The sequence below is a fragment of the Ornithodoros turicata genome, chromosome 1 (genome assembly GCF_037126465.1).
Source record: "Ornithodoros turicata isolate Travis chromosome 1, ASM3712646v1, whole genome shotgun sequence".
NCBI lineage: Eukaryota > Metazoa > Arthropoda > Arachnida > Ixodida > Argasidae > Ornithodoros > Ornithodoros turicata.
Window position 1 is genome coordinate 44,243,175 of NC_088201.1, and position 23,679 is coordinate 44,266,853.

At 45.5% G+C, this 23,679-nt stretch overlaps 2 protein-coding genes across 4 annotated transcripts in view; both read right to left on the reverse strand.

The window, feature by feature from the left end:
- The window catches only part of LOC135378119 (importin-4-like), a 34,384-nt gene extending 33,275 nt beyond the window's left edge, over positions 1-1,109 (reverse strand). Inside the window, exons 1-3 of the mRNA XM_064611003.1 lie at positions 982-1,109; positions 418-504; positions 251-336 (exon numbers count right to left, since the gene is read on the reverse strand). Coding sequence (XP_064467073.1) covers positions 251-336; positions 418-504; positions 982-1,047 — 239 coding nt within the window. The 5' untranslated portion in view covers positions 1,048-1,109. The remainder of the gene's footprint in view (positions 1-250; positions 337-417; positions 505-981) is intronic.
- An 11,099-nt stretch (positions 1,110-12,208) lies between these two features.
- LOC135378120 (protein CBFA2T1-like) overlaps positions 12,209-23,679 on the reverse strand; it is a 78,066-nt gene continuing 66,595 nt past the window's right edge. For all 3 annotated transcript variants that reach the window (XM_064611004.1, XM_064611006.1, XM_064611005.1), the window contains exons 7-10: positions 23,314-23,378; positions 21,743-21,953; positions 16,755-16,945; positions 12,209-16,527 (exon numbers count right to left, since the gene is read on the reverse strand). In XM_064611004.1, the coding sequence (XP_064467074.1) occupies positions 16,288-16,527; positions 16,755-16,945; positions 21,743-21,953; positions 23,314-23,378 (707 nt within the window). In that variant the 3' untranslated portion in view covers positions 12,209-16,287. The remainder of the gene's footprint in view (positions 16,528-16,754; positions 16,946-21,742; positions 21,954-23,313; positions 23,379-23,679) is intronic.

Consider the following 23,679-nt stretch of genomic DNA (forward strand, 5'->3'; position numbering starts at 1 on the left):
CCTAGTGCTAAAGTGCTGAGGTTATGTGAATGAAACAGTTTCTTTGCTGAACAGGACGATGAAAAGCAAACATTTCTTGCAAGAAAATGTAGAGTGTGTTGGTTGACTCAAAACATGTCAACAACATGAAACAGATGAGGACAGACACGGACAGATGGAGAGGTAACGCTGCCCGTGTCCGTCCTTGTCTGTATGAATTGCTTAGACACGTTAAAAGTTTCTTGTGTCACAACTGAAATTATATCCTCACATGGTTCGAGTTTCCACCGGAAGCTTCTTCCATACTTTGCTTTTGAGTACCTTCTTTCTGAGCAGCACTGCTGAATACTGGCGGACCTGTCAAGAAAGTCAGATGTGTGACGGCACCACCGTACAAGCAAGCTTTTCAAAACGAAACCAACCACCAACTTCTCTCACCTGAGCATTCTGCGACATGCAAAGTGCATTGTAAAGGTGTTCAACAATATTGGGATCTTTGTAGGCCTCTTGAAGTTCTCTCGTCGCCTATGGAATTACAAGGCAAACTTCACAACATGATGAGAACTAGCCAAATCGCAAAGAGCGCCATGACATTCATTTGAGCTTTTCAACCATATTTGGTATAATGCTGCTAACCGAAGTAAAATCAAGGGAAATCGAAACTCGAGGGAAGTTCACCAACGTCATTATCTTCAATGAGGCACGCTTTTACAATCTTTGATAGCAACATCATGACAAAACTTCCATTTAATAGCTGTAAGCAATAGATGTTGAAAAAGGTATGTCCATTTGGCCGTTTTAAAAGAAACTACGGATCACTGATCACTGCAACGTGCAAACACAAGAAATCTTGCGTAACACAGGTGTGGAGCTGCCATGTGCTACGACAACGGCAGACGTTCAGTACATGAGTGTTGTCAGAGCACAGACATGCAGCCTAATGAAATTAAACCAATCTTAGAGGTTTTATGAAAAAAACTCCGCTGTATCAGCATGGTATACCTGAACTATTACTGCATTATCGGGAACGAGAAGCCGGCACAGAATATCCTCCAAGAATGCCGCCATCTTGAAGTACTCACTGCAGCACCAAATGCGGCGAATACAGGAACTTAAATATAGTCCAAAGGCCGGGGAACATAGGGGCACACCGGCTCTACAACAATAAATACAGCGTAAAAACTTGACGTTTCGGAAATGAACGATCTAACATACCATCGACCCCTCAAGCAAGAACGAAACAGCTAGAAGTCGTGAAGTTTAACTGCGAATTGAGGCTACCCCGAGAACTTCATAAACGACACCCATCGCCGAATGAAAAGTGGAAGCCAACAGTGGGAAAGGAGCGAAACACGGCAAGCGTCACAAAGATGTCTCAGAACCACGTGCTCAGAACCCATACGACGGATTCTTGCACAGTTAGATATTCATTACAGATTTTTTATTAAAAAAAAGCTATGAGAACAGCTTTGCAATTGATGACATTACATAAAATTCACTAATTAACTTTTAATTAGGGAATTTCTGGTAAAACCGAGATAGCAGTACGGGAGGGCATTCTATTCTTTAGGGGAAGGGGGGGGGGTAATCTTGAGTAGACGAGCGGTCTGCCTGTCTATGCTGGCGGTCTATTCTCTAAAAGTTCAGAAAAGAGCGCGTGTCGTGAAATATACATCGCTGAATTTCCGTATGCAAATGAGCCGAAACCGAAAATGCGCTTCTCGGGAGCGCATCACCTTCGCCGACGGAGGCTTATCTGGGACTGGCCAGAAAGCGGGTCGGCACCTACTCCTATCATCTCTATCGCTCTAAGTCATGTGGTCCTATGACGTGGAATGAGCGCTGTGCTCCCTGCGTTCCCGGTCGCCGCAGTTTCGGTTTCGCTACATTTGCATATCAAAATTCGGGGGTGGAAATTTTTACGCACGCGCATGTTTCAGGATCTTTTAAACGTGGAATGGCTTTCAACGAGGACAGTCTCTCATTCTGCTATCTCGCTTTTGCACGAAATCCCCTAATTAAAGAGATAATTGATTTTAGGTACAGTTGCATACCTTCTTCGAGAGTATGTCCGCTAGGCCGTATAACTGAACTGCGAAAACGACATACATGCTGAGCAGGCAGACCTCACTCCTCCTCCTTTGAACATCGTACCACTACCACCACCCCATCTATGCTGTTCTCATAGCTTTTTTATAAAAAAAAAAATCTGTAAAGGATAAAAATGAACACCCTGTATATCGGTGAAACAGGAAGGAAAACGAAGACAAAAATGAAAGAACACAAAAGAGACATCACGAAGTCAACAGATAAACCGACAGAACTTTGCGATCACGTGCGATCAACCGGACATAATGTCAACCCTGACATTCTAGCTCGTGAAGAACGTGGGGGGGGGGGGGGGGGGGGGTACGCAAACAACTTGAATCTTGGTTCATCAAAAAGGTAGAAAACTCTGTCAACAAACATCCTGGCCCTCTACCGATTGTTACTGGCCATTAATAGTTGAATAGGTAGCTTTGCCCTGACAATTTATTCTAATGAATGAACCAGAACTGATCCCGAAACGTTAAGTTTTTACGCCGTATTTATTGTTGTTGTGCCGGTGTGTCCCTTTTACTAATAAATACAGGAACTATACAGGACCTGTCTCCGAGTAACGTCGTAACGTTACGGGCATAGTACAGTCGATCAACTTCCGCCCATTTAACCGAGCCAGCGGAGTTCACTAGGGCAATTCTTGGGCGCACAGCCGCAGTATGGGGCACAGTATGCATGAAGTGCATGCATTATTTAACTATCCACCACAGTAGGTCGCCAAATTCACTCATGATGCCATCATGGACATCTTTCACCATAACATCATGGATAATGATGTGATGTTCACTTGAGTTATGGGTAGGGTTTTGTAATTCTGGAGCTTATTTTTGAGCAAAATTTGAGTGTTTTTCGGGGCTTATTTTTTACCACAAATTCGGATTTTTTCGGGACTTTCGTGCGTGATGTACGAAATTCAGAGTTTTTTTTTTTTTTTTTTTCATCACTGGTTTGGTGCATCACTGGTAAAGCTCAAGCTTTACAAAAAATTCACAGGATGGTTACGGTTGTGTAACGCGAGTTTCAGCGACAGCAGTTGTGGGTGAATGTTGACACTTGCTGATATGTGGAGTACTACTTTAGAGTGACGAATACTGCCTTGTGATCTGTTAAGTGAGTGGTGATGTGGTCGATATTCTTGACGATGTCTCAGTTTTGGAAGTTCCAAATCAATGCAGGGTTAAGACGGAGATTTGGGCAAGTTGGTACGTAACTACGTAAAAACAGCGCAGAGGCGGGACACGAAGAAGAAACAAGTGCACACACAGTGCAGGCCTTTCTCGGGGTTGTTATATACGGCCCGTGTACTGGTGGCGAGTTGCAACGTCAGCGTTTCTTGTAGACCGGTGATGAAGTTGGTGGTCTTTGCGACGATGTTAAAGTCCCCCAGCAGTAGTATCGGCGATGGCATGTGGACTGTCAAGGCGTAGGGGAGGTATGTTATAACTCGCGAAACTGTTGCGGTGGGGACAAAGTAGGCGGCCACGACGATGAGTCCCCTCTCAAATTGCACCGCACACATCTCACCCACGTCTTCCCAGTCAACAAAGAGGTCTAGGGGTGAAGCGCTGACCCTATCTCGCATATATAGATGGTCACTCCGGCCGCGCGGTTCTTGCAGTAGCGTCGAGAGGCACAGCTATATACTGAAAGCCCTTCACCAGCAACGGTGCGGATCGACTGGAGACACGATGCACACAAGCGGAAGGTGGTAAGGCCGGCAGTTGGAAATTCTAGTCGAAGCAGCGCATAGCAAGTCAATGGCAGCGCTGCGAGATCATTCTTGAACCACAAGCGATCGCACACCGAGCAACTGTACCCAAATGGGTTCTCCCTGAATGGACCTCTGCGCATGCGCATGACCTTGAGATGCCAAAGAGGGTTCTCTTCGTCTTCACTAGATGGCGCGGTATGGGGACGACAGAAGTGGGGACCAGTAGAGAGACGGCACGAACGGCGCGAGCTCGTGGGTCCTTTGTGCTACCCACGGGGATTTGTTTTGGCTCGCGCCGAGCGTGGTTCGCTGGAGAGCCGCTAGGATAGACGCGTATGTGAAAAAGGTCTATTGCCTCGTGAAGCCCTTCGTGGCTCCTTCGGCTTTCGCTCTCCTCCGCTTCGGCGGCACATACTGCAGGGTCTTGCCGCTGAGTCCGCCTTGCTTCAGCTTCCCCGGCACGCAAGTTGGCATCCTGACGTTGTACTCTCTTGTTTGCGGCCTCGGCTGCACGACGAGCTGGGTCTTCGCGAGCTCTGCGCTTCCGTTCGCGTTCTCGTGTCCGCCGCAAAGCTTGCGCGTCAGTATATATCTCCATGGCGTCTGAAGCAGAATCGGGGTGTTTACGGTAAACTTTTTCGTCGTCGTGCTAACACTGTCCTCCTCGTCGTCATCACTAATACTGTGTTTCCTCCTAAATAATGATGAAATGCAGGATACAAAGCGCCCTCTACGCCGAACGTGAAGCACCACTTAATTACTATAAACGAGGAGGTAAATGTCCTTCCCTCTGCGGACGCCGACATCGGGAAACGAGGCACCTAACAGCTATCGCTGTAAAATAATTCTGGGATAAAGCGACAAGGAGGCAATGGAGACAGAGAAGCATTTTTATTGCATAGCTAATATTCACAACAGCAACGGAATTTATCGGTGGTTACAACTTATTATAATAATCTATACAGGCATGCTTTACAATATTGGAATGAGTCATGGACTCATGGATAAGTTACAAAAAAAGTAACTAAGTTGCAGCTACAGTTAAGCCTGTAAAACTAGTCACTGAGTTAAAGTTAGAGTTACTCTTTTTAAAATGCAACCAGTTACAGCTACAGTTACTACATTAAAGTAACTTAGTTATTTTACAGTTACCTTTAAGAAAAAAATCAGAATAAATGTAACAATCGAAAACTTTTTTAGCGCATGTCCAAGCATATAAAGGGACTATCGCATCCGGAAACGTGTGTATGAGACCGACACGGTAATGTTCGGTACCGCTTCATAGTCTATTTGACCAAGTTTCTCTTCCGAAAACAGCTTACATATTAAATAAACGATTTTGTTTCAAAGATTCGCACTCCCACTGCACACTGTAAAAAATGTGTAAATTTACACAGAAGTGACTGCTAACGCTGTTGCCGGCATATGGGCCGTAAAGTAGTTATTGCAAAAAAAAAAAAAGAAAAGAAAAAATGTTTGGAGTGCACACTGCACAGCTCCCATAAGCGAAAAGAGAGCCGCTTACATTAAAGGGATATTAAACTGCGAACACCGAGTCCGGAACTGTCCAGTGTGCACTCCAAACAAGATTTTGTGCACCATGTAGGTTACGGCACATATGCCGGCAACAGAGTTAGCAGCTGCATGGGCAGTAAAATTACGGACATTTTTCTTACACTGCAGCTATAAGGAAGCCTCAGTGATAGTAACAACATGATGGCACACGAATGGGAGCGCAGCGAAGGTATGGTGAGCTCATCATAGCGCAGGCAATTGTCTACGAGCTCGTCTGCTTTGCGTTCGCACCGCAAGTGAAAAGTCCTCGGTAAATACGCCGACTTGCGCTTACCAGTGTGAGTTCTGACGCGACCACGTCGCGTGAAACACGGTGTTGCGCTCCTGGCTGTACGAACATGTCCGACAGTATCCCCGAAGCCAACCACAGACTCTCCGCGACCTGCAGAAGCCCCCCATCCGCCCCAAGAGGCCCTTCGGCCGCTCCCTGATTGGACTTGTCCGCGCCAGACATGTACAAGCTACTCAAAAATGTATTTAAGATAAGATAAGAAATACTGACCTTAGAATGTAATTAAGATAGAGTACAAATACATGAAAATTAAAGTAATTAAGATAGAGTACGAAATACTTCAAAAAGTATTTGAAATACAATTAAGATACTATTTATCATTGAACGCAAAAAGTCACCAGTCACTGGTCAATGCGGCGAGTCGCCGCTATGTGACATGATTCACCTAAAACACGCATACTATGCAAGCCGTCCCTGTGTGATAGGAGTCATCTAAACACAAGTCCCAAAAAGATGACAAAGAGATATCATATAACAAATCAAACTTCTAGCAGGTCCCTGCTGGGCGAGGTCACAATTCGGCGTTACCACGTCAGGGCACACATAATAGAACCCTCACCCGCCAAGGATTAGTACGTACGGGGCAAGATCTCTAAATGGAGACTTCCAAGAAGGGCGAATGTCCGGGTCGAGTCCGATGTATTCAGGGAATTTCCACTGAACAAGCGAGATAATGGAAAGACGAGATACAGAAAGTTCGAGAGGGAGATCTAAAATATGTAATTACAGTATTGAGTAGAAAATACCATAAAATGTATTTTAAATAGAGTACAAATACACAAAACAAAAAGTATTGAGTAGAGTACCAAAATACCACAAATGGTATTTAAAATACAGTATTTTAATTACAATACTCCAAATACGTACAAGTCTGGTCCGCGCCAATGGCGTCCCTAGTTGGCCTTGCGCCGATACATGGGAGGTGACCCGGGTTCGAATCCGGGCGCCGGCTGTGCTGTCTGGACTTTTTCCCTGGCTTTTCCTCAGACGCTTTCAGACAAATGTCGGCACAGTTTCCTGTGAAGTCGGCCCAGGACGCGAAATCCCCCCCGCGATAGTCGTGACGTTGCCCGCTTGAGCGTGGCCGACTACGGCAAGTGGTTCAATCACCACAACCACCACCACATATACATATACCTGACTTTGTCCGAGTGACGTTTTCTCCGGGGGGTACGGAGGCGTCTTTGCTCCCACATTTACGAGGCGCCACATTTACGGGGTGATCGCCAGCCAGTGGTGATCACATTTCTTGAGCGCTTCATCGAATCAACTTGAGCCACTGTGAAGAAATGGCACCATACATACATACATACATACATACATGCATAGGTGGCCTATATTCCGGGTTGGGGGGGGGAGGGGAGACTCTAGCCCCCTAAGCACCCCCTCGCTACGCCCCTGGTATCGAGTGAGTATTGTTTATTACTTTTTATTTTTGTTACAATACTGAGGATCTATATAGGTCCTTGGAGAACAATAACGTGTGTTTTAACGAGGTTTAAGACCGAGTAATTGTTCAACAGCTCTTGTAAATTCGTTTACACACTCCAGAGACACAATTGTGTTGGGTAGTCTGTTCCACTCCTCTGTAGTACGCAGAACGATGGAATGCTTGAAGCAATCGACGGAGCAGGAGAATGGTGCAACGGCTTTGCTGCGACTTATCCTGCTTGAACGTGACCTACTCGGTTTGCATTATTTATCTTTCTCAAATTTTAGACAATTGTTGTACAGTAGAAAAAACAAGTGGATTAATCCTACGTCTTTCCGATAGGCTTTGCAAGTTTGCAGAGTTCCTATATCACTTATAGATTCTTGCCTACCATATCGCGAGAAAATGAATCTTAGTGCACAGTTCTGAACCTTTTGTAGTCAATATATGTTATCTTTTGTATGTGGATCCCACACTGCGGAAGCGTAGTTCAGTGATGGTCGAATTAGGGCTTTATACGGTTTTGTTTCCCTTGTAGCGTGCCTCAAGTTTCGTTTAAATAGTCTAGTTTCCGTAAGGCAGCTGCGCACACTACACCGATGTGTTTTCTCCAATTCATGTTTTTTTTGTGAATTGTGATAGTTACGCCCAAGTATTTCACGTTGTCGGGACTTTGTCACTTTGAGGGGACTGCGAGATACTTATTTTATATTCGTACTGGAGAGGTGAGTTCTTATTCGTGACCGACATAACAACAGTACATTAATAAATCACTACTGACCTAAACCCCTTTCTCTTTTTATTTTGAGACGTTGGGGGGGGGGGGGGGTGCTAAAGAAAGAGCTCGCCGTTATCGGCCTCACAGAGGTGGGCAGCGTCACGACTAACGCTCTGGGAGAATGTGCGTCCTGGGCCGGCTTCTAAGGGAACTGTGCCGACATATGTCTGACAGCATCTGAGGACAACCCAGGAAAAACCCCAGACAGCACAGCCGGCACCGGGATTCGAACCCGGATATCTCCCAGTCCAGTTTGGGGGAAATCTGAGATAGTAGAATTGGAGCCAATCATTATTCAAAGCCACCCCAGTTTTTTAGAAAAAAAAATGTTCAAAACAGGCACGCACTTTTGCCAAATCCACAGGCATCGCCAGATTTTGCTACGAGGATGGTTCCATAAGTTTCCGGCCCGAGGTAGAAAATGCGCGAGAATTTGAAAATGCAATTAAGGACGCGTGGCGCCATCTGTTGGAGGGCCGGAGCACCACCCTCAACCCTCTCCATTCTTTTGTCGGTTGGAGAGCGGCATTTCAAACAGCCAGGGTGCACTCTTCAGTTAAAATGGCAAAAATCGAGTACCGCGCTGTGATAAAATTCTTGACAAAGGAGGGACTTTCGCCTGGAGAAATTAAAGCGCGACTGGACAACCTGTACAGGGAAGCGTCTCCGTCGTACACAACGGTAAAAGACTGGGCTAAGCAGTTTCGACTGGGGCGAGAGTCCATTGAAGATGATCCACGCGATGGTCGTCCAGTGGAAGTGGTGACACAAGAAAATTTGTCTCTTGTCGAGGAGGAAGTGCTGAGCGACAGGCGTCTGAAGGTGAAAGAAATCTCAGAAAGGCTGGGGCTTTCCAAAACAACCGTTTTTCGCATCATCGGCGAGGGCCTTCACATGAAAAAGGTCAGTGCGAAATGGGTGCCACGACTTCTCTCGTCAGTTCAAAAGCAACAGCGCGTCGTCTGTGCCAAAGAGTTTTTGGAGCTCTGTCAAGAGAACGAAGAAGAAAGGTTGAAGTCAATTGTCACAGGGGATGAGACTATGGTGCTCTACTATGATCCCCTTTCAAAAAAGGAGTCGATGGAATGGCACAAACCAGGAGAAGCATCCCCAAGAAAAGCCAAGGTCACACAATCCACAAAGAAGATCATGGCAACAATATTTTGGGATTGTCACGGGATCCTCCTCATCGACTTCAAAGAGGGGAACACCACAGTGAATGCGACTTATTATGCTTCACTCCTGCACCGACTGCGAGACGCCATCAAGGAAAAGAGGCGCGGCAGGTTGAGTCGAGGTGTCCGGTTGCTCCAGGACAATGCCCCTGTCCACACGGCTTCTGTTGCCAAGGCTGCACTGAAGGAGTGCGGCTTCGAAGAAATCCACCAACCACCCTACAGTCCAGACTTGGCACCCGAGTGACTACTTCCTGTTCTCAAACCTGAACAGGGATCTCAGAGGACGGAGATTTCAAAACGATAGTGAGGTGCAAGAGGCAGTTTTCCAGCATTTTGCGGACAAAACTTCGGATTATTTTTTCAAGGGTATAAGAATGCTGGTTGAAAGGTGTCAAAAGTGCATCGAAGTTAAGGGTGACTATGTCGAAAAGTGATGCACTTGTTTCGTCTCTATGACTATTAAAAGTTGGTCGGGCCGGAAACTTATGGAACCACCCTCGTACGACCCGCCACATCATCATCCCAATTATGTGTGCGCGTGTGCTGTGGCAAATGAGCCTAAACCACGAGCATCAGGAGCGCGGGAAAGACACGACACTCGGGCGTGCACCTCTAGCAGCCTATCTGGTGGTGGTGGTGGTGGTACCGCTGAAAGAGCTCGCCGTTGTCGGCCTCACAGAGGTGGGCAACGTCAAAACGATTTATCTGGCCAGTAGATAAGCGCCTCGTCCAATCAGCTTCATCACTCCAAAGCACATGGCCCTCCGACGCGGAATAGGCGTTGTTCTCCCCGTGCTCGTGACGCGCTTGGTTTCGGTTTCAACTCATTTGCATAGCGGCCGACGAATTTGGCAGTCGACATTTCAACTTACTAGCTCGTTTCCGGATCTTTTTCTTTCCAATAAAGTGATTTTAAATAGTGACCGACTTCAATTATGCTACCGCACATTTCTTCGATAACCTCTAATTCAAAAGTTAGTAGTAAGTTAGTATAGTTACATACTCTCTTCGACAGAATGTCCGTCTGGCCGTATAACCCACTTGCTGCTCTCATAGCTTTTTTTTTTTTTACAGGCTGTTTATTTTTATTCGATACAGCTTTTTTAGCTGTATCGAATAAAAATAAACAGCCTGTATGTACTTGCATAGTGGTATACCCCAAAACTATCATCATTAGTCCTGTTTTGGGGGAATGTCGCTCCAGGTCATAGTCTCTCACTACGCTATGGAAGTGTCTTTCTCCTGTGTGTGTTTCCGTCGGGATCCGACCGGTTGAACGGATCACATTATAAATCTATCGGGGCGGGCTCGGGGAGGGAGGGGCTTTGTGACCGCGGCCCGTCTGCGAAGGCGCGTGTAGCGCCACTCTATTGTAGTCGTCGTGACGTCATTTGTCACTTTACAGTCTACGCTGAAAAACCAAGACAATAAACTAAAAGTCGGCATCACACAAGCAAGGAGAAGCATTTATTTAAATGAAGCCACTCTATGCTCAGAGAGGTACACTTGTCGGAACATCAACTTCTGTAGACGAGGCTGCAAAAGTTGTCTCAAATGACACACATCCAGAAGACTAACACATTTCAGTAAGCTCTACAACTGTCATTAAAGCAAACTGAGAAGGCGAGAGAAAATGAAATGGGGCTATGGTGGGGTGAAAGTGCAATGGAAGCGTTGTCAGTTTGCAAACTTTGGTTCATAGTTTGACTGGAATACACTGCAACAACTGATTTAGTCGGTCATGGGAAAACAGCGAGGATAAGTGGATGAACTGCAAAGTTTGGAACGAAATGTATAACACGCATCATCAGCAAATAAAGGCGACGTAGGCCACGATTATGCGAGGAACCCTCACAATTCAGGACCAAAACTATGTGGTGTTTTTGATTATTACCATTGCACAGTGCATACTTCCTATGATAGAATTTACACATATTTGGGGTGCATGAGCGAATACACCCCAACCATGCCTTGGGGGGATCACGAGGCCACGCAAAAAAAAAAAAAAAACAGTCAAATTCACTGTTTCATGAATTCATTAATGTGAAGTGCAAATCGTCAATGGAAAACTGTCACTTGAAGTGTAAGCCGGGAAATGCAGGATACTATTGTAATTACCATGAAATAAGAAATCTTACAGAATGTCTACGGAAATAATTCCCCCATAACTGGGCCCCTGCACCATCAGCCACACTGCATAGCTTGTGACGGCCCATCAACGAAGACAAGGACGCGCCACTACAGCCGCGCGCTACCAGAGAGTGTACCATCTTATTGGCATACACTGAAAAGTTCCCTGGTACATTTGGTAGGACATTCCATCCATCATCTCCGATCAGGACTCACAGAGAGGGCAACAGCCTGAGCGTGTGCACACGAAAAAAATATAAAAAAAAAGCGACACAACACAGGCGACTCAAATGCGTCCCTCTAGATGAGTCCTCATCGGCAATGATGAAATATCTCTGAGGGTCGGATGTGCTAGAGAGCTTCTCGGACCGTGGCTTCACTCCAGATCTATGTCGGCAAGGCTGAACAGGCTGTGCTTGCGCGACCGTAGTGGAGCGCCGTTGTCGTTGTCCATGGGCCACCACAAGCTTTTCATGATGATTCTCGTTTCTTGACGACCTCCTAGTGCTGACATTCCATTCGAATTATGTTTGCGGCTCGTACAGAGGTGCGCGTCATACGCAAAATTAACTGTACGCGTTAATGATCTATTCCTCAAAATAATCACAGGAAGAAACAGATGTGATAGCTAGTCACGGCAAACCGCAGATGGTTCATCGTATCCGTTTCGCGGCACTTGAGCCAGCATTTTGTCGCTAAATGGTTTCAATACACCCTGGAAACGCAACTTCACCGCATAACACGTTAAAGGGTAACCAGCATTCGGGATGATATCGCTCTTCCTCCTGATTTGGTGAGACCGACTGGTGTGCGCCATTTTTTTTTTACTACTTTGTGCATACACTCTTAGAAATGAACTTCACCGCATAGCACGCTCGTAGCCAACCATCATCTCGATTCATATCGTTATCTGCTCTAATTTGTTAAAAACGGGAGGCGTACGCCTCTTTGTGACAATTATGAACTGTGTAAGTGTCACAAAAAAGGCGTACGCCTCCCGTTTTCAACAAATCAGGGCAGATAACGATATCAGTCGAGATGATGGTTGGCTAGGAGCGTGCTATGCGGTGAAGATCATTTTTAAGAGTGTATATGTGTAAACTGTCAGAGGGTGGTCGTGGTGGTGATGATGTTCGAGGCAGTTCGGAGGCTGATAGAAAAGGCGTACGCCCCCGTCTCCAACGATCGGAGGACAGATCGATATATGCGTCATGAATGCTGGTTGGAATGGAATTCAACGTGTTATATGGTGAAATCTATTTTTAGATTGTAGGGTAGGCATTACTTGACTGTCAAAACCAACTGTTCAACATCATGGGGAGGAGATGCAAAATGTGTGCTTGCATGCTCATAAATGTCCTACATAATGCTGACACAATTGCAACACGCATGCGCAAGCAGTGCGCAAGGAAGATGGCACATTGCAGCTGTTTCTATAGGAGTTCAACCCAGGAATGCACATAAATGAGTCCAAAGGGTGTCAAAGGGCAGACATTGGACGCTTTCAAGTATCCATGCACGGTCTGTGTATATATGAATGATGCCAATCATTACTCTGACGTACACGGTGTTTCACCTAACTTGATACTGGATCCTAATAAACGAACACTGGAAAATTATGAATTCATCCGAAATACTTTCAGGGCGTACTTGACCATCACCTGGTAAGCTTTGGGTGCGAGCAAGTGGGCTATAGCGGGTGAGTTGGTACATATTCCCAGTGAAGAATTCCCCAAAGTGTTCTCCTCGCTAAATACCCGTTTGCGTAGCTTTTGTGGTCACGTGCTGCTCATACTTATCATGCATCTTACGAAGTGTATAAATACGCTCTTTCCTATTAAATTTCACCAGTTGAGAGTCTGCAAGCCTGTTGTCTTCTTTACGTTCTAACAATTTCGTCGTCGTCCCTATACTGCATACACCCACGATAAATTTGGATGTGAGTTTAGCATCAACGAGCCGAATGTGATTGGCGTTTCCGCTACTTGAACACATGTTGATCTATGTTGTTCGGATCATGTTTCCACTGACACAGCGCAGGTCTTTCGAAAGCTCTGTGATTTCTGATTGAAAAGCCGTCGCATTATCATGCAACAAAAAAACACGCATAAAAAAAAACGCGCTAAATTGGGTTTCTAGTATAAACGACTGCCGTAAAGACAGCAGAACGCTTCGTTCCGCTAGATCTCTTCTATACATCACTGGAATATCATTAGATAAAAAGAATGAAGCGCAGCAATCAGCGTGCGTGCACGTGCAGCTACACGACAGCTCAGGAGGAGAGGGACAGTCTCCTCAAGTTATTTCCCTAAATATATTACAGATTCGTCAACATTATTTCTGTTGGACTGCAGAAGCCACACATTTTCTATAGTTTGCCACTAAGAAGAAATGTTCGCTGTACTTAGCAAACGTTTAATGTCAATAAATGAAAAAAAAAAAAAAAGCTAATAGATGCTGAAGTGAGGTTCGCACGGCACCGAAATGCGGCAAAGAGTCTCTGAACACAGTCCGCCAATTTGTAAATTTCTATATTGCAGACAGTTTATTTAAATGCAATATGAGGTTAGATGAAACACTCGGTACAAAGAAAGGGACTAAGAAAAAAAAAAAAAAAAAACGTCTCCATGACTAGACACTTTTCGCTTCCGGCTCTTCAGGTCTCTGACAGCATCTGAATTGGAATAAAACTACCCTGAACGAACTTAAATAAGCTGCAGCGGAAAAGCACCGCGGCGATAGCGTGTGTGCTGCAAAGAAAATCGCACCTTGTTGTGAGTAAGGACGGACTGAGATGAGATACATGACACATCCAGATCTCCCTTAGATACTGAATGTGTCTCATGCGTTTCATCATCAGTTTCTAGCCGACGTTCTCGTGTGGTGCGTCAACCAGTAGTTTATCCAGAATCGCAAGAATGCGGGGGGGGGGGGTGCAAAAGATGGAAGGGCTGTCATTACTAGACTTACGTTGTATCAAGTATCAACTTTATGTATCATTGCCGACATGTATCTAAGACTGGAATAACAAAGACACTCCCTGTTGGGGCTGCACAGAAAAGAAAGGGAGGGAGGGAGGGAGGGGGCTTAGGGGGCTGTCTGGATAAATCGCTGGCGCCAGCAAACACCTTCTTTATGTTAGATTCAGAATGACTAGAGCAGGGACATGATGGCGTAGACAGACGGAAGCGAGTATAGGTACCACGCTTCTTCTTAAAGAATCCCGTACCACAGTGGTTCCCAAACTGTGGGTCGCGACACGTCCCGAGGGGGGTCACGAAGCGGCCCACAAATTTAGAAAGAAAAATATTCTGCGTTATCAGGAAGCCTGTTGCGGCGGACCCGGTGGTTTCTCATAAATTCGCTTGCATGTGGGGTCCGCGACGCTTTCGGTGCGTCACACAGCCTGGCTTTCACGCCTGCTTTCACTTGCGCACGAGGGCCAAAATCTATGTCGTGAGGTCCACTCATTCACACTACATGCCGGTGGCTTAGCGAGGGCCGGTGGTTTAAAGGCCACAGCGTCTGCGTCTATCGCGGCATACACGGACGCAGTCTTCTCGCGTCTCCTCGAATTAAAGCGGACGCCAAAAACCGTTTCGCGTGCGTTGTCTTTGAGCGAAGCATGCAGTCGTGCAAGCGCGCAGGTGTGCAGCATGTCGTTGTGCAAGACTTTTTGGCCCAGAGAACTCGCTCTCAATGTAGCTACAATAAAACGTCAGTGTATCGTTTTGAAGACGTCCGACATCGCGACGAGGACAACCGCGGGGGGGGGGGGGGGGGATGTATTTTCATGGGCCGCGACCCGGCGAAGTTTGGGAACCACTGCCGTACCATTTCTGAGCTGCTTGTAATGTTTTGTGTTATGCTCCGTTCTGCAGCGTGCTCTTGTGTACATGTACAAGATATTCGAGGAAGTCACATCCCAACAACTGCGTGAACAATCGCAAACTCTCCCATCGTCAGCAATCCCTGAGAGGAGGGCGTCATGGTTCTACAGAACGTTGGCATTACGTAGCTTGATGGCAGATTTGGCTAGCAGCATCACAGAATTAAAATAGTTCAACTAGTCTTTGAGATTGCCTTCCTTGAGGTAAACGAAATATACACCTAATTTGGACAATAAGAGTACCGTGTGCTCGAGTAATATCTGTGAGATACAGGTGTATCGAACCTAGGACGTACACATATGTACATAGACTTATGATAGTATACTATACAACTGCTCAATAACCGGTTTGGTTGCAAAGACATCTTATGTACAGCACTACACGATACAAAACGAAATAGTAAAAAAAAACGAAAATGTAGGAGTGACACGTACAGGATTGTACTATATGTTTATATATTAGGACACCATCATCTTCGAATCACACGTAATACTCACAAAACAGCGCGTTAATCAGTGCCAGACTCAGTCTCGAAATCTCGTACAGATCGAGGGAACTTGTGTCCAAAATGAAAACGGCACAATGTTGTCATGAAAAGGTGCCCGTTAGCTAGCAACTGACATCCCATAAGAGACAAGAAAGTTATTCTATTGTGGTTGGAATTCTTGTGCAGAGTGCGTAGCATGCAGTGAGTCCCTTCCGATACGGAGAACAGCGTACGTATAATAGTGTTCATAAGCAGTACTGTCTTGTAACAATCCCACACCGGGAGTGCAGCACCGATGCCTTTCCCCGTGGATTTTATGGCAAGTACTAGAACACGCTGAATTGAACACTGGCGTGGCGCTGGACACATCCATGTGTACGCCAGATTCGACAGAGAGACCCGTATGACACAAATATCGCCGTTGACTAGTCACACATATCTGTCTTCTATTATGAAGCAGTTCATGTAATATCTATAACAAATGAGTGAACCACTCTTTTGTGGAGTGTTGGTACGAAGAAATGACAAGTTGTTTCATTTATGCTTTGGGATTCGGCAGTATTGTTTCAGCAGGCCGCCGTTCACAGTCAGTCCCGGAACATGAACGCTGGACATGAGGTTCTCCTGTGTAGCACAAGGCCGCATTCTGAAGGCTGTTTCTTCACGGCATTCATTCGCGGCTCGTATCACTATTCAAAGATAAAATTTGTACATTTGTCCCGACGATGCCAAGGCTTAATGCCTCGAGTCAATTTTGGCCTCGGCTCTTCTCGGTGGGCTCGGACTTCTCTTGCCAGCAGTGCTGGTCGGCGTCATCGGGGATGCAGCAGAAGTGATCGCTGCTGATGAGGGTTGGCCGCAAACTCTGTGGTGGTTCTCCCAGTCCTTATGCTGGCAAAATGCTCCACAGTAGCGAGCCACATTGCAACCGCTGCACGTCTCGTTGGCCTTGCGACCACAGTTCCAGCAGTTCTGCTTCAAATATGGAAAAGCAGAAATGGAAAGTTAGGCAAGGCATTTCGTGTGCAAATGGTACACGTGAAAAGAGCATGCTGCGTTTTATCTGACGGCACTCAGCGACGACATACATTTCGAAATGTATCTGAAATTACTTCAGGAGTCTCCAATCAATAGCGGGATGAAGTGCATCTCGACCTTGTGAAAGATTAAGGCATATTGTGCCTAACGTAAGAGCAGCCTACCTCTGTAGAGTCCTCTTGGTGGTTTATAGCAGCGAGTGCTTCCTCGGCTGCTTGCCGCCGAGCCTCACTGATGAGCCGTTCCATCTTGGTGCGTTCGGCAGCCACCAGTTCGCTTGCTTTCGACTCCGCCGCCGATACCGCTTTCTGAAGCTCCGCTACCGCTTGCCGTTTCACTTCGTTCACGGCTTCTTCTAAAGGAATACGGTATGCATCCTATAGTCAACGTACATTATATCACACGAAAAGAGCAAGAACAGTTCCCCGACCCACCCAGCAAAGTACAAAACTTGCGCTTTCATTGAGATTGGTTAGGCTCTGTAATGTTACTTAAAGGGACGGTCGCATCCGGAAAAACCCATCTATGGAACCGATACCACTATGTTCGGCATCGGCCGACAATCTACCCCGCTAATTTTTTCATCCGAAAAGTGCTTGGATATTAAATAAACGAATTTTAAAGATCAGCGCTGCTTCCGCGGACGCAGAAGCTCCGGCGCCGCGGCGTGACGTCACTCCCTAAATGGAGGAGTAAGAGTGCGGCGCTCAGAGGAGGAAAGGCGCCGTCCAGACGCCCGCACAGCCGCGGCATTCCTTCTTTCGAGGTCGCACCCTCATTGGCCTCTTAGGGAGTGACGTTTTCTCGTCTTTCCAGAGATGGAATTCCGGGATACTGTTACCGGTATACCGGGCCACTGTTTCGCGTGGTGTTTTCGATACCGTGGTCAGTGATCCACGAGGAATGAAATGACACTGTAGTTTCGAAATCGACCGAAACAGATGCGACCGTCCCCTTAATGGAGCTCAGAAAGCCATCTAAAAAATTTTCCGTTCCGAGCGCGTTGTGGAAGCAAGTAACTTAACTTGATGATTAACACAAAAATTTTCTCTGTACGCGATATTTTTCGTAGAAAAAAAGACACTTGAACATCGCCGCGCGCGTTCCCGCTCGACTCGCTCTTCAGAGTTAAACGAGGAGGAGAAGGAAAAAACGTCACTGGTGACGTAATAAAAGTAGAAAGCGGCGACGGCGCGTCTATCTGGGTCAGTGCTGCCCGGTTTGCTTTTCATTCTTTTTTTTTTTTTTCGTTTCCCCTGCTTTCTCCCGTGTCAAGTGATGAATAAGGAAGGACCTCGATATTCCTAGCCGTGAAACTGGCGTTCTGGAAATTTATGTTTTCGTATTGCCAACTTTAGGATGGGATGGATTCGTGTTCTGGAAACAAGGAAAACCAGGGAAAATGCTTCTTCGTAAGATGATATGCCGTGATTAAGAACATAACATCACTATTTAACCACTCAAATTCACGGGTGTTCGATATGTGTCCAAGTCGTGTTAGCGAACGAAAGCCACATTTTAGCAGCCATTTGGCTTAGCAGGGCGGCATGTTGGTTAGTTAGTTGGGTGTTTGCAATGTTATGTCTGGGTAAGCAGTTTGCCGTTGGCAGTTTCCCGCGCGCGACTGTGCATATGGTCAGACAACGTTTACGCTAGTCACGTGGTGTTTCAGTACACGCTGATATGTCGACGGGCGCAAACTTAACCGGCGTTGTCGGTCAAAAAGGCGCCGGGCACGGATGAACTCAAACTCGCGTGTTTGTGTCGTCCATGTTTGTAGCCCTTATGAAAAAAGTTTTCCAGATTGTATACACACGCGCAACGAGTGTATTGGCATCGAGGCGGAAGACCAGTCACAAGGACAACGCAACGCAACGTGACGTGTTTGCAGAAGAACAAATACTGGTTGAACACGCAACGAAATGGCTAGGCCACATGTGGAGCCGTTTGAGCTCGAGATGCAACCACACGGGTGAGGAGAGCACGCATAGATTGTTATTTCGGTAGCGAATAACAGTCACTAAAAATATTTCCTCCAACTGGTTAATATATTACTGCATTAAGGACTGTGTTTATTACTCAAATTACTCGAACTAACCTAGCACAATCTCCACACCAAATTAATGTGGAGCTGCACGTTGCGCATGCATGGAGCCAGCCCCGTACGATTAGCTACGTACGATACGATTAGCTACTGCTATCAGTGAGTTGCACTTGGTTTAAACGATGGTATAGACAGTTGAAATAGGTACAAAAATGGTACTTCCGGCCTGGTTTACCCTTTTTATACATACGCTTTTTATACCTTTTCATCTGACAGTGTAGAAGCAGCAGTTCGTCAAGTCCAACATTAAAAAGTACTAAACGGTAAATGTTCACGTTGCCTGAAGTGATGAGTCACAATATTGCTATTAGCATTTGTATCCATATTCATACATGCACATATCACATGTATTAGTGTGTTCTTCAAATGTACAGCAAAAAAGAAGTAACACATGTCCGTAAATAAGATCTTTCGGGGCAGCTAGTATTAGCTCTATAGAGACTGTATAGAAAATGTATACATTCTAGAGTCTGAAGACTGTATAGCAACTGTATAGAGTTTACCAGTTCAAAACCCTATACAGCTTCTATCTATTTCCTATGCACAAGATTGACACGTACTAGACACGATAGATAGGTCCTGTATAGAAACTAGAAAATCATTTTCATAAGGGATTCGTCGGACTGACAAAGATTGTGCTGAAAAATTCATCAGTGCGCTGTCCTGTGGGAGCTTCGTAGAGCATAATGTTCGGCAATTTTTTTCCGATAGTATAGCTACTGAATTATCAATAATCGTTAATTTGAGTACATTAGACACGCTCTTCACATTTGGGGTGAAAAAGTGACCTTTACTTGCAAATTTCTGACTTAAGCTCGCAAAAATTTATGTAATTAAACTTACGTTACACGACATTTACATCAGGAGGTGGCAAAAAGCCAGTAAGAACAAATGCCGTTTACTGCATGAGGCTATAGGTGGTGTACTTTTTTTTTATATATATGTAATTCGGTGGCACGTTTTCCGGGACCCTCTGTATATGGTTGTATTGACTTTATCATGGTCATGCACCACATTCTGTGCACCACAGGAAATTTCAAATCAAAGGAGAGTTAACGTAGCATTTAAGAAAGCAATCAGCCATCATTTATTCCGTGAGGTAATTTACTTTCTTGAAAGATTTATATGTCCTGCATGTCTTGCAAACTTAACAATTCGGACTTCAGCACAGGGAGGAAAACTGCCGTGCACGGCAGTTTTCCTCCCTTTTCTCCTTTTCCTCCTGCTGAATTGTACAGTTTAAGTGAAGTACAGTTAGTGAAATCGCACAGTTAGTGAAGGAGACTGAAATGACAATGGTCACGACACGTTGTATCAGATGTTTAGAGCTTTCTCTTTAGAACGTGAAGCAAAGTTGTTCTGCACGAGGCAGGAGAACACTTATCGGGGCAAGCTGGAAGAATAGAATATTTTTGCTTGTCGTGGTGGACAGATAGCTGCGAAATTATCCCAATTCTTTGTCCTCGCGTGCGTGTATTTTACAAATGCTGAGCCCAGCACCGGAACACAAGATGCAATTTTGGGATTACAGTACGACCAACTGTACGACCAGCAACACACGAGACAATGGTGCGTAGATACACAACCTCAACCTGTGGCACATCAACAGTGATAAAAGCGATTTTGAAGTCTCTGTCAATGTAAGGTGCTTGTGAAAGAATGGTCAATGGCATGGCCCATTAAAAAAGAAATGGAGTAAGATTCCTTGTAGTAAATTCTTTTTTTAGTACTGCATGTGCGTACATTGTGATGGGGTTCACAAAGTCATAAAATACTGTGGCTGAATAAATACTGAATAGGAACTAGTTACAAAACGAACAGAGATTTCTGTATAAAATCTGTATAGAGTGTTCTTGTACAGAAATTGATAAGTGCTGGTTACAAAGTGGTTAGGAATTCCTGTATAGAAAATGTATACAGTACGCTCAAAAAATCCTGTATCCAGTTTTAATCCACTTTCTATCTGCTAGATTGGGACTGAATAGTCTGGATACATCCTGGTTAAGACCTGTATACAAACTAGAAAATCATTTTTTATAAGGGAGCCTGCACCGGCTAATTCTCGTTTAGCTCGATGACTGCTGAGTTGACCATAAATTGTGGTGGTTTTATGACACTGCTTGGCTACGTTGGTGTGTAACCCAGCCAATGGATGTTCAACGCCTGATGCCGCGACGTCCCGGCCACGGCATATTGCGATAGATTTCACTGGATTGTATCTGATAACATATCGGCAAGAACACTCCTCCGGCTGCACGAGACATTAACTGAATGGCTAGCAAAGTTGCTAGTCGAAGTGACGGGCAAATTAGTGATCATAGCGATGCAGCGATCATATTGAAGCGTGAACTGAAGCAGCGCTTAGTGCTGCACTGTGTTTATATTTATTGCCGCCAACAACAGAACAACAAACAGTCACCACGATAACGAACACCATACAAAACACAGACATGGACAGAACAGCGTTCAACTGGCACCTGAAGTTTATTTTCATAATGCACCTACTCCGGAAGGTCGTGGGAGGGAAAAGCGAGGTCGAGCGGGGACAGGTTGACCGATTTTTGGTTAACTTTGCTCGGAGAGTTCAATGAGGATGGCCTCCACAATCTCATGGCCTATAACCTTGAACGGTGTCTGTAGACCAATGTTCGTTTACTGTATCTGATAAATCAAAGAACAGGCAATAGGAAACTTCTTCCACCGCTGCGGCGAAGTTCCGAGTGAACAATGGCAGACGACGTTCCTCTAAACCAATCAGCGGCTCCACTTTCCCGACGTCAAAATGATGCAAGCGGCTCGACGGCTCGTTCCGGGCATCGCCACCGTTGCGCACGCTCGCGATTTTTAAAATTGAATTCTGCGATATTTGTGCACCTGTTGATAGAATTACTTCGCATGGTGCATTTTAATAGGCATGCGTACCGCTTGGTTTAAAAACATGGTGGTGATTGAAGTGCTTTCCGAGCTCCTTTAAAGGAGCAAGGAAATGGCATTGCTTGAAAGTCCTCCTTGCAATCAGGTCTATGAAACGCATTAAAGAGCACCCACCTGCTCGCCTTCGCACTTCTGAAACCCTGTCTAGTTCAGCAGTGGTCTTGTAGTGAGCCATGAGGTCCCGCTTCTTCATGTCGAAGTCTACCTCCAAATGTCGTCTTCCACCCCACACGCCGAAGTCTTGCCTCTCGGACTGACTGCGGTGTTGCAGAATAGCGATGGCGCGCTTCGTTTTCTCCACCATTCCCAAAATGCAGTTCAGCATCTGAGAACATCGTGAAATACGTAGGATCTATAATTATACCACGTCATGCCCGTCAAGTGAGATTCGAATGTGAAAATTATGCTGCAGCTTTCACATTTCACAACACAACATTGCTGCAGCACAAAGCCAGAGGAGCTGGTAGATCGAATGCGTTGCGAAAAATGTTGGAGACGCAGACAGATCCTTCAGCGTGGGGGGAAGGTGAGCTCTCATTTGTCAGTGAAAATTCGTCTGCTACGGACATAGCGCGCCGCTCATCAGGTGCCACGTGCTACCATGGCCGCTTCGGTTGAGCCGATTGACGCCCACGCCCCGAGCCACCAGATTGGCACTGCCACGCGCATCACGGAATGACGCCAACCTAACTCAATCTCCAACAGAGAATGATTGCGAGTAATTCTTGAGCGCGTGCAAGCCAAAGAACTCCATCGCGCATGTACATCTTACTGTATTTATTGCTATACTACAGCTACTGTATTTACAATTTACTGGCAGCACTACAGTTCCTATCATCTGTAGATGCAGGATCTCCATTGACATTTCAATCATACCGATGAGGGACGGCGATAACGAAGTGCAGTGTTCACCACTGACGCTTTCACACATTTTCTGTAGGCGCAGAAAGCAGCTAACGTAAGTAAAAATTGTCGCACTGCCGTGTACTACCTGTTCCGAAAGGTGAAGTATTGAAATGTATTACGGGATACATCCACACTCTTAGAAGAAAGGATTTGGAATAGTGATAACCGCACCCTTTAACCAGTTTATGAGAGCGACCCGCGAATTTCCTCCAAAATGTATGGCAAAACATTACATTCTAAGGTGGTAAAGTAACAACCTAAGTGCAGGGTCTAACACTACCACGCTGTCAAAGGGTACCTTGATACCTTTTTGAACTAATATACGTGACAGGGCATTTACACCTGAAGGGTATTACTACTAAACTTGTTTTAAGAGTGTATGGGTTGACAGACAGATGCTTTGCCAGACTTCACTAGCTACGTGTAGAATGCATTCTACCAGCATATGCATACCAGAAGTATAGCGCATATTTACTGTTAATCCACATGGTGTGTGCAGCGAAGAGGCAAGGAACACTGCTGTACAGTTATTTTTTGTTTTTGTTTTATACTAATACGTGCTCACAGCTGATTCGCTCCTATGTTTCTGTACTTAAATGTCTTTTACGAACATTAGAGCAGAAAGTGAAGGCTGTATAATCGAGAAGCTACAATGGGCAAAATTGGCAACCATCCATAAAAATGCATGTATCACGTGACTTTTTAGTCTGGTTTTCAAAATCGTGCATGTAGCGTCTTCGTACATCCCTAAGCACGTGTAAAAGGGAAGGCCAACTTACAGTATTGATATTTTTCCATTCATCTTCCATGTCTCGGTCTTCTGTGTACTCTCTGTGCAACATGCCTGAATAAGGTAAAGGCATTTGTCACTATGATTCTATAGCATTTGAAAAGCACGCAGATATTAATAAATTTAACGAGATGGCTAAGCGTTGTTTTCGCCTGCCCCAAAGCTTTGAGTCGGCATCGTTAAGATAGTGCTTATTTGTGCCTGCGCTATGGCGTCTATTCGCATGGGGCTTCCCCACGAGCCCGCCTGCATTTACAAATTTTCAATTTTATAAATTCCGTACTATTTACTTCTTTAGGTTTGTTACGAAGTATATACACTCTCAAAGCAGAACTTAACCGCATAACGGGCTCAA